Source organism: Lethenteron reissneri, chromosome 72 (assembly GCF_015708825.2).
Source record: "Lethenteron reissneri isolate LAM-NWPU_2019-01 chromosome 72, ASM1570882v1, whole genome shotgun sequence".
NCBI lineage: Eukaryota > Metazoa > Chordata > Hyperoartia > Petromyzontiformes > Petromyzontidae > Lethenteron > Lethenteron reissneri.
Genome location: NC_083850.1, coordinates 2,464,699 through 2,476,814, shown reverse-complemented (window position 1 = coordinate 2,476,814; position 12,116 = coordinate 2,464,699). Strand labels below are relative to the sequence as shown.

Here is a 12,116-nt window from a genome sequence, read left to right as displayed (position 1 = left end):
GTGCCTTGTTCTACTCGATCAACCAAAATTAGTACAATTTCGGTCATGCAGAAGCGTGATTTCATTCATGAGTAGTATTCACACAGCCCCGATGACACCAACCTACCTAAAGTTATGGTTAAACAAAGTAATCTTGAGTGACTTTAATCTCAGCTCAGACATGATCATCGCAATCATTTCCAAAGACGTGTGGGGTCCTGCGAGAGCAGGTCCCCACTCGGAATCGGAAGTAGCTGCGTCGCCCTCGAAATGTGATGTTGCTGCTGTTGTTGTCGCTACTCTTGTTGCTGCTGTAGTTGCTTCTGTTGCTGTAATAAACGCAGGGAGGTGTTGTTCCGTGATGGGATGACGCCTTTGATTAAAGCCTCTGATCAAACTCACCCGATTGACGCCCTTGGTCGTTGCGTTTGATCAACTCTGATATTGTATACTCTCACATGCTAAGCTCTAACATAGTGAAACGAAATATTATAACCTATGAACTACAACCTATCCATTGTAACGCTGTAAAAGAATATTACCTATTGGATTTCACTCCATCGTCGAGAAGGCCGCTCTCTTCCTTTTCTAAAGTTACATGCTAATTTCTCTGCATTCACTTTAAATCGAGGACAAAGTTTTTCCATTCATTCAAAATAAGCGCACAATTACACACTGAGATGCACTTACATATTCATGCATGAAGCACAATTGGCACATTACCCTTCGGTATGTTAAAAGACATGCGGATTGTGCCTCCAAAAATTAACAATCGAATGCAAATATCCTGAAAGACAAAGGATTGGATCCTAGGGGGGGAGTTATAAGGCGGCTCAGAAGCAGAGCTCAATGCCATTTCGAGAGGGAACTTGATGAGGTTGGATGCTCGACTCGTCGCTCTGCTGATCGCCCTTCAATCGCGAGACAACGCAGCCTGGCGAGCACAATTGCTGTGTCGACACTTAGGCGACTTTGCGTCGGGAGAGTTCGTGGCGACATCTTCAGACGGGTTCCAGACGTCGATCTACCGTGAATCTCCAAGTAAGTGTCTATTTTCGCGGATAAACTGTTAAACGTGTTCGTCGTCAAATTAGCGGTATTTTTTTGCGTCTCGGTTAGACGTGAGTGTCGTTCTTGTTTTAGCAGTTAACAAAATCCAAAACTCCTTTCGGCCGATAGCGTACTTTTGGCTCAATAACACCGCTGCTGTTACTACGCTCACATGGAGCAGAGACGCTCTCCACAGCCCCACGCACACGGAGGCAAGAAGCCATTCAATTGCTCTGTGTGTGAGAAGTCCTTTTCACGGCCATCACATCTTAAGAGACACCAGAGAACACACACGGGCGAGAAGCCGTTCCTGTGCTCTGTGTGCGGGAAGACATTTGCACACTCATCACATCTTCAGAGTCACCAGAGAACACACACGGGCGAGAAGCCGTTCCTGTGCTCTGTGTGCGGGAAGACATTTGCACACTCATCACATCTTCAGAGTCATCGGAGAACACACACTGGTGAGAAGCCATTCCGGTGCCATGTGTGTGGGACGACATTTGCACAATCGTCAACTCTTCAAGACCATCAGAAAACACACACAGGCGAGAAGCCATTCCTGTGCCCTGTGTGTGGGAAGGCATTTGCACAGTCATCAACTCTTCAAACTCATCAAAGAACACACACGGGCGAGAAGCCATTCCTGTGCCCTGTGTGTGAGAAGTCCTTTTCACGGCCATCACATCTTAAGAGACACCAGAGAACACACACGGGCGAGAAGCCGTTCCTGTGCTCTGTGTGCGGGAAGACATTTGCACACTCATCACATCTTCAGAGTCACCAGAGAACACACACGGGCGAGAAGCCGTTCCTGTGCTCTGTGTGCGGGAAGACATTTGCACACTCATCACATCTTCAGAGTCATTGGAGAACACACACTGGTGAGAAGCCATTCCGGTGCCATGTGTGTGGGACGACATTTGCACAATCGTCAACTCTTCAAGACCATCAGAAAACACACACAGGCGAGAAGCCATTCCTGTGCCCTGTGTGTGGGAAGGCATTTGCACAGTCATCAACTCTTCAAACTCATCAAAGAACACACACGGGCGAGAAGCCATTCCTGTGCCCTGTGTGTGGGAAGACATTTTCCAAGTCATCAAATCTTCATAGTCATCAGAGAACACACACGGGCGAGAAGCCATTCCTGTGCCCTGTGTGTGGGAAGACATTTGCAGACTCATCAACCAGGAACAGGCATCAGAAGGTCCACAATGATAGGAAACTGAAATCAAAAGCTGAAATTCAAGGTGCTGCAATGAGTTCTAAAGAAGTTTCCACCTTCGATCCCATGCAGTTGGATCCCGATAGATGGCTGGATGTAATGGAGTGGCTCGAGAGTCAACCAGAGAGCTCGGGGTGACTGAACAAATATTACGTCATGTGGTTATACCTTTTAAGCCGTATCGAGTACTTTTGTGTGTTATTTTGAACATTTTAGTTTTATAGTTTTTTTGAGAGTTTAATGACGTGCCCAGTGGTGGTTTGTAATGTTATCGGGTTACTTGCCGAAATGGTGTGATGAGCACTGGTTGTGAGAGGGTTCAATTGTAGTCGTTAAGTGTCCCTGTTGAGCTAAAGTTGGAATGCGTCTGTAGGTACATCTTTACTCAACATTTTAAACGATTTTTGTCAAGTATATAGCTTTTTTTGATTGGTATTAATTGACTTTAGATAGTCGATATCAGGATGTACATTGATAACGCGATCGTTGGATATATGGCCTTGACTTCAACATGGACTCGCAGTGAAATGTGGTAAATTAATAAGGAAATCAATGATACTTTAACGTTTTGGTATTCCTGTAACGGAAATGGTTTGCATGGTACTGGAAATGTGTGAACATTTTGACGTAAAAATGATTGCAGATGAATAAAAACGTATTTTTAACAAATGTTTGTCCGGTCTTTAATTTATAATGTTCCTATGTTAAGATAATTTCAGGTGGAGGACCTCCGTCACACAAGTGTGCCCTTAACCCGCAGCATCTTGGCTGTCTACCCGATTAACACGTGTTCCTTGAGGGGAAAGGTCCCCGTAGTTAATCGTTCATCAACGTACCAGTCCCTAATCCCGAAGTATGTCCGGGATAAACTGTACTCTATAACATGTAAACTGTAATACTATAAACTATAACACTGAACATTAAACGATTATAAACTAGTGTTTTAATTTATAACCATTTAAACGGAGGTAAGGTATTATAATATCATTAGAAGTGTGGGGGCCGTTGGCCCCCGGGGTCCCTCCCGCCTGCATCCCCTATTCCGTTTACGTTACCCCACCTCCCTATTACCCGCTACGGTTTCGCTGGTATTTGAACGTGACGCCCCTACTGTTACAGCCTCGCGCCGCGCTCCCACGCTGCGAGCATACGTGCGCACAGCATCATCAATCAAACGCCATACTCCCCCTCTTTACACCGCTACGTACAGCTCTCGCACGCTGCGAGTGTGTGCCCGTCTATAGCCCTGTGCGGCACTCGCCTCCACGTCGAATAACCACGTACCAATGCGCATTCGTATCCGACACGTAACGAATGTATGCGCACTCACGTAACAGCTCCCCGCGGCACTCACTCACCACTGGATACTCGGGTTATGATCGCGCACCTGTATCACACACGGAGTGAACACACGCGACACCCACTCTCGCGCCGCTCTGCGCAGCGCTCCCCCGAGGCGAGCCGCAGCACTACACTCACCCCTGACTACTCGCGTTAGGATCGCGCACCTGTATCGCACCCGGGGTGGACGCACGCACACACACGCAGCTCCTCACGCGACACTCTGCACGACAAGATCACGCGAGACCACGCTTCGCTATTAATGATTTATTATATGCTACCTGCGAATTGATGTTGAATCAGTGAGTCGACGAGGCTGGCCTATTCCACCCAAACCTGTACCTATTCCCTATTTATTGGCTTACGCTACCCTACTTCACCTCCCCACTCACTGTTTGGTGCCCGCGGTGGTTCGCTGCTCCCTGTGCTAACAGCGCACCTCGATGAGTCGCGCGGACGCCCGGGTCGCTGGCTGGAGCCGCGGCTGGTCCGCTGGCCTGGAGAGAAGAGAGCGATTTCCCCTCTGCGCCCCTCTATTTATCCTCCCTACCTCAAAGGGGATGCTGCGCTGAACAATGGGCTCGTGCACCTCGAGCCCGCGCACGGCGGTTCCGGGCGCTTTTGATCTGCTAATCAGTGAGCGGCGTTGGCGGCGTACATCCTAATTACTCCCTTACCCTTCTTAACAATGGGGCCTGCGCGCTCAAGCGTAATTATCCCAACCCGCCATGACTATGCGCAACAGCTCCTGCGGTCCCGCTATTCATGCTGTCCCGTCCCTCCCTTGCTTGCCCCGTCGACCCGTGGAGGTGTGTGTGGGGGGAAATGCGCCTCAACCGCGGTGGCCGAATGCCCCATGCCGCGACCACACCATATTAAGGCTGGTCGCAGCGCAGCGGCGCAACGTAGCACGGGGGAGGTCGTCCAATTCCCTGATCGCCGGAAACCGTGAGAGTTAACCCCGATAAGGGTTTCTCGGATGAAAACCGGTCGGCCAGGTGACCTCCCCTCGGAGCTCTATGGGGGGGGGGGGGGGGGGGAATAGCGTGCGGGTGTGTTCGTGTGAGGTGAGGTGAGGGAGACGCGGGGTTGGCTCCGTTGCTTGGTGGTGGCGAGGTCGGGGATTTGGGCGCCTGCCGAACGGCTTCGTGGCGGCGGCATCACAGTATTATTAGTTTTGAACAACAAAAATGGAGGTTCGTGATTATTATCGCATAATAATAATTATAATTGCACTGTGATAATGTTAGAATCACGCTTTGGCCATATGCATGTTAAGTGAATGCGAACCGGGGGTAGGACATGCAATATTTGAATCTCATTACAATTATTAAAATCCCACTGTAGTCGCATTAGAATCAAACTGTCCACTGTTGGATGAAAGGGGAAAAGCAGCTCCGCCTGCGCAGACAGCAGCAGCAGAAGTGCGGGAGCAGCAGAAGCAGCAGCAGCAGCAGGCGCTGCCACCGCGGCAACAGCAGCTGCAGCAGCAGCAGCAGACCTCCACCGACGCTGCTGATGGTCACGCGCAGCCAATGACTGACGGCGGGGAAGATGGTTTCACCGTCGTTGAGTCGAGAAAGCGGAAGGCGAGAGGAGGCAATGCGGGGGGGGGGCGCGGTGGCACCCTTCCAAAACGCGTGGCCGCCGCCGAGAAAGACAACAGCGACAGTGACGAACGGGACAACCGCCCGAACGCAACAGCAGGGCGCGGCGGTAATCTAAAAATTACTGTAAACTAGTATTGTTAGTAAACTCTAATTTTGTGAACTCTAACAATATAACCTATGAGCTATACATTATAACACTATACAATAACATAATTAACTAGTGTTATAGATTAGAACAACCTACCTTGAAGTGTGATTTTCGAATCGCATTCGAATTATTCGAATCACTCCGTGGTCCTCTTCGAATCACACTACGGTCGTAAGTATGTAACATGTATGTATGTAACATATCTGTTTGTAGTAAGTATATGTGCATGTAACATGTATGCATGTAACATGTATGTATGTAACATGGTACATGCATGCATGTAACATGTATGTATGTAACATGTATGTATGTAATATGGACGTGCGAACCAAGGGTGGGATATGTGAAACGGAACGTGCAGGATCAGGATGGGATTAAACTTATTTGAATAACACTTTGGTAGTATAAGGATCAAGCTGTCCACTGCTGGATGAATGTTCCATCTCAATGGCATCAAATAGCAATTTTCAGTATGAATATGTAAAATAATCGCACAAACCCAATATTAGCCCGTGAAATAATGAATCGTTACAATTGTAATGACTCCGGACTCAGACTGCAGAGGGTTCTTTTATTTAGCCTTTAATGCGGTTTCAGACTCCAGGCGTCACGATATAGCAACGACGACGACGAGACAGCAACCAGCCAACACAGCCCCGAACCGCACTCTACAGATATGTATGTAAATTATCTGTTCAATCAAACCGGGGATCGGATATGTGAACTGTGGGGGGAGCGTACAGGACAAGAATCGCATTCAAATTTTATAATAACAATATGGTTGTATTAGCATTTTAATGGGCTTTAATGTATGTTATGTGCAAAGCAAATCGTTAGTAGTAAATGCGAGGGAGGGGTTAAGAGGTGCACGTTTAATCCAGTTATAACATTTATTTTAGCATCATATTTAAGAACACTGTTGTTGATAAGAATTCGTCTGGACATGGCACGTGCCTTGTTCTACTCGTTCAACCAAAATTAGTACAACGTCGGTCATACAGGAGTGTGATTTCATTCATGAGTAGTATTCACAGAGCCCCGATGTCACTAACCTACCTAAAGTTATGGTTAAACAAAGTAATCTTGAGTGACTTAATTCTCAGCTCAGACATGATCATCGCAATCATTTCCAAAGACGTGTGGGGTCTTGCGAGAGCAGGTCCCGACTACAAACAGCTGAGCAGCTGAATCGGAAGTAGCTGCGTCGCCCTCGAAATGTGATGTTGCTGCTGTTGTTGTCGCTATTGTTGTTGCTGCTGTAGTTGCTTTTGTTGCTGTGATAAACGCAAGAAGGTGGTGTTCCGTGATGGGATGACGCCTTTGATTAAAGTCTCTGATCAAACTCACCCGATTGACGCCATTGATCGTCGCATTTGATCAACTCTGATATTGTATACTCTCACATGTTAAGCTCTTTCATAGTGAAACATAATATAACCTATGAACTACAACCTATCCATTGTAACGCTGTAAAAGAATATTACCTATTGGGTTTCACTCCCTCGTCGAGAAGGCCGCTCTCTTCCTTTTCTAAAGTTACATGCTAATTTCTCTGCATTCACTTTAAATAGAGGACAAAGTTTTTCCATTTATTCAAAATAAGCGCATAATTACACACTGAGATGCACTTACATATTCATGCATGAAGCACAATGGGCACATTACCCTTCGGTATGTTAATAGACATGCGGATTGTGCATTCCAAAATTAACAATCGAATGCAAATATCCTGAAAGACAAAGGATTGGATCCTCGGGGGGAGTTATAAGGCGGCTCAGGAGCAGAGCTCAATGCCATTTCGAGAGGGAACTTGATGAGGTTGGACGCTCGACTCGTCGCTCTGCTGATTGCCCTTCAACCGCGAGACAACGCAGCCTGCCGAGCACAATTGCTGTGTCGACAGTTAGGCGACTTTGCGTCGTGAGAGTTCGTGGCGACATCTTCAGACGGGTTATAGACATCGATATACTGTGAATCTCCAATTAAGTGTCTATTTTCGCGGATGAACTCTTAAACGTTTTCGTCGTTAAATTAGCGGTATTTTTTTGCGTCTCGGTTAGACGCGAGTGTCGTTCTTGTTTTAGTAGTTAACAAAACTCAACGCTAAACATCCTTGCGGCCGATAGCGTACTTTTGACTCGATAACACCACTGCTGTTACTACGCTCACATGGAGCAGAGACGCTCTCCACAGCCCCACGCACACGGAGACAAGAAGCCATTCAATTGCTCTGTGTGTGGTAAGTCCTTTTCACGGCCATCACATCTTCAGAGCCACCAGAGAACACACACGGGCGAGAAGCCGTTCCTGTGTTCTGTGTGTGGGAAGGCATTTGCACAATCGTCAACTCTTCAAACTCATCAGAGAACGCACACGGGCGAGAAGCCATTCGTGTGCCCTGTGTGTGGGAAGACATTTTCAAAGTCATCAAATCTTCATAGTCATCAGAGAACACACACGGGCGAGAAGCCATTCGTGTGCCCTGTGTGTGGGAAGACATTTTCAAAGTCATCAAATCTTCATAGTCATCAGAGAACACACACGGGCGAGAAGCCATTCCTGTGCCCTGTGTGTGGGAAGACATTTGCAGACTCATCAACTCTTCATAGTCATCAGAGAACACACACGGGCGAGAAGCCATTCCTGTGCCCTGTGTGTGGGAAGACATTTTCCAAGTCAACAAATCTTCATAGTCATCAGAGAACACACACGGGCGAGAAGCCATTCCTGTGCCCTGTGTGTGGGAAGACATTTGCAGACTCATCAACCAGGAACAGGCATCAGAAGGTCCACAATGATAGGAAACTGAAATCAAAAGCTGAAATTCAAGGTGCTGCAATGAGTTCTAAAGAAGTTTCCACCTTCGATCCCATGCAGTTGGATCCCGAGAGATGGCTGGATGTAATGGAGTGGCTCGAGAGTCAACCAGAGAGCTCGGAGTGACTGAAAAAAAATTACGTCATGTGGTTATACCTTTTAAATCCGTATCGAGTACTTTTGTGTATAATTTTGACCATTTTAGTTTTACAGTTTTTGAGAGTTTAATGACGTGCACAGTGGTGGTTTGTAATGTTATCGGATTACTTGCCGAAGTGGTGTGATGAGCACTGGTTGTGAGAGGGTTCAATTGTAGTCGTTAAGTGTTCCTGTTGAGCTAAAGTTGGAATGCGTCTGTAGTTAGATCTTTACTCAACATTTTAAACGATTTTTTTTTCAAGTATATAGCTGTATTAATCGACTTAAGATAGCTGTTTTCAGGATGTACATTGATGACGCGTTCGTTGGATATATGGCCTTGACTTCAACATAGACGCACAGTGAACAAATGTGGTGAACTAATAAGGAAATAATGGGGAATGATACTTTAACGCTTTGGTATTCCTGGAACGGATATGGTTTGCATTGTACTGGAAATGTAATAAATATTCCCTTCGAGTTTTGACGTAAAAATGATTGCAGATGAATAAAAACGTATTTTTAACAAATGTTTGTCCGTTCTTTATTTTATAATGTTCCTAGAAAAAACATGTTAAGCGAGTTTCAGGTGGAGGATCTCCGTCACACAAGTGTGCCCTTAACCGGCAGCATCTTGGCTGTCTAACTGATTAACACGTGTTCCTTGAGGGGAAAGGTCCCCGTAGTTAATCGTTCATCAACGTAACAGTCCCTAATCCAAAGTATGTCGGGGATAAACTGTACTCTATAACATGTAAACTGTAATACTATAAACGATAACACTAAACATTAAATGATTATAAACTAGTGTTTTAATTTATAACCATATAAACGGAGGTAAGGTATTATAATATCATTAGAAGCATCAGAATCACAGTGTGGTCGTATAAGAATCGCACTCTGCTAATATGTTTGTATAGTGTACGTGCAAGGATCGGATAAAAATTATTACAATTACAACATGGTCATATTACAATCACGATTTTCACTGCTAGATGTCATCGAATAACAAAAGACGGAATTATTTATATAAATACAAGCACAAACCCATTATAAACTCATGAGATTATGAATCGTTACAATTATTATAACAATCACAAATTGTGACAAAGCGACATTCCCACAAGCAAAACACCACGCTCACGTGACGAATTCTTAAACAAACTGCAACACTCAAGTGACAGAACTCAACAAAAAAACGCCGCAATAAAAAGAACAACATCAATGGACAAATCCTAAAAACAGACAACACACGCACGTTAGTAGCTGTTAGAAGAAGACAACACCAAGCACCTTCAACTATACACATTGTACAGCCAACTCGTAAATGGGGCGGTATATGACAGTCTTCGCTGCTGTCGACGGGGCCAAGCAGCGAGTGTTTAACTCCATTGTTTCAGAATCCGTGTCATCACCCGGCCACAGCGCCTTAGCCAAACTACATCTCCCCAACAAGGCAGCCTTCCCTATGCTGTGTATTTTAGCAGTATATTTACTGACGCACTTGAAGATAACAATTAGTCTAGAAAAGGCAGCCGACTTGTTCTACCAACATGATTTCAATTTATATCCGAAAGAAGTATGAGTTCATTCATGAGTAGTATTCACTAAGCACCGATGGCACTAACCTACATACAGTTATGATTAAACAAAGTAAACATTAGTCGCTCATCTCAGCTCAGACATGATCATAGCAATTATTTCCAAATCCGTGTCGGGTCCCACGAGAACAGGGCACGTCCACAAACTCTCAAATTGTAAACTCACATTGCATACTCTAACATTATAAACTCTAACAATGTAACCTTTAAACTATGAGCTATACATTGCGACGCTTTAAAATAACACTACAAACTAGTGTTATAGTAAACTATAATGATGTGAACTCTAACAATATAAGCTATGAGCGATACATTATAACGCTATAAAATAACATCATAAGCTAGTGTTACAGAATAGAACACCGTACATTGAAGTGTGATATTCGAATCTCATTCGAATTCTTAGCTTCACACCGTGATCCTATAGGAATCACACTATGCTCGTGAGTATGTAACATGTCTGTATGTAATATGTATGCATGTAAAATGTATGTATGTAACATGTATGCATGTAAAATGTATGTATGTAATATGGACGTGCCAACCAAGGGTGGAATATGTGAAATGGAAGGTTCAGGATCAAGATGGGATTACAATTATTCGAATAACACTTTGGTAGTATTAGGATCAAGCTGTCCACTGCTGGATGAATGTTCCATCTCAATGGCATCAAATAGCAATATTCAGTATGAGTATGTAAAATAATCGCACAAACCAATATTAGCCCGTGAAATAATGAATCGTTACAATTGTAATGACTCCGGACTCAGACTGCAGAGGGTTCTTTTATTTAGCCTTTAACGCGGTTTCAGACCCCAGGCGTCACGATATAGCAACGACGACGACGAGACAGCAACCAGCCAACACAGCCCCTAACCTCGTTCCTCACCTCTTGTCCCTTAGTTGACGCACTGTCTTTACATCACCCACCTCTATGACCTCTACCTGACCCCGCCATGGGCGGAGCAACTTGGGGATTTTCCCGGTGGCACCTGTGGGCAATACAACCATGCCCTGTCCCCACTGCTCATGGAAGCACGTGTTCCCGCCGCCCCGAGTTCTTTTCATTAGCGGCTTGCGCTCTGGTGGGGAAAGGTCCTCGTTATGAATCGTTTCGCAACGTTCAGGTCCAGAAAACCGAAGTACACCGGGAATCACCTGTACTAAAAAAACATGTAAACTGATAACACTATAAACAATAACACTAAACATTAAACGACAAAAAACCTACCAACTGGTTTTATAATTTATACCACCATAAACGCAGGTACGGTATTTAAATCTCATTAGAAGTATTAAAATCGCACTCTACACATATTTATGTAAATTATCTGTTCAATCGAACCGGGGGTCGGATATGTGAACTGTGGGGGTACAGGGCAAGAATCGCATTTAAATTTTAGAATAACAATATTGTCGTATTAGCATTTTACTGTGCTTGAATGTATATTATGTGCAAGTGCAAATCGTTAGTCGTAAATGCGAGGGAGGGTTAAGAGGTGCACGTTTAATCCAATGTTAACATTTATTTTAGCATCATATTTAAGGACACTGTTGTTGATAAGAATTCGTCTGGACATGGCACGTGCCTTGTTCTACTCGATCAACCAAAATTAGTACAATGTCGGTCATACAAGAGTGTGATTTCATTCATGAGTAGTATTCACAGAGCCCCGATGACACTAACCTACCTAAAGTTATGGTCAAACAAAGTAATCTTGAGTGACTTAATTCTCAGCTCAGGCATGATCATCGCAATCATTTCCAAAGACTTGTGGGGTCCTGTGAGAGCAGGTCCCGACTATAAACAGCTGGGCAGCAAAATCGGAAGTAGCTGTGTCGCCCTCGAAATGTGATGTTGCTGCTGTTGTTGTCGCTGCTGTTGCTGCTGTAGTTGCTTCTGTTGCTGCAATAAACGCAGGGAGGTGGTGTTCCGTGATGGGATGACGCCTTTGATTAAAGCCTCTGATCAAACTCACCCGATTGACGCCCTTGATCGTCGCATTTGATCAACTCTGATATTGTATACTCTCACATGTTAAGCTCTATCATAGTGAAACATAATATTATAACATATGAACTACAACCTATCCATTGTAACGCTGTAAACGAATATTATCCATTGGGTTTCACTCCCTCGTCGAGAAGGCCGATCTCTTCCTTTTCCAAAGTTACATGCTAATTTCTCTGCATTCACTTTAAAT

The 12,116-nt window shown here is 44.9% G+C and overlaps 2 protein-coding genes across 2 annotated transcripts in view; one reads left to right on the top strand and one right to left on the bottom strand.

The window, feature by feature from the left end:
* Positions 1–12,116, bottom strand: part of LOC133361317 (zinc finger protein 91-like) — a gene marked incomplete at its 3' end in the record, with an annotated part of 1,159,662 nt that overhangs the window by 45,529 nt on the left and 1,102,017 nt on the right. The window lies entirely within an intron of this gene.
* Positions 1,253–7,993, top strand: LOC133361296 (zinc finger protein 226-like; the record flags this gene model as incomplete). The annotated part of the gene is made up of 2 exons (XM_061580235.1): positions 1,253–2,104; positions 7,574–7,993. Coding segments are annotated over 2 exons (1,272 nt in total), but the record flags the coding sequence as incomplete, so codon positions are not given.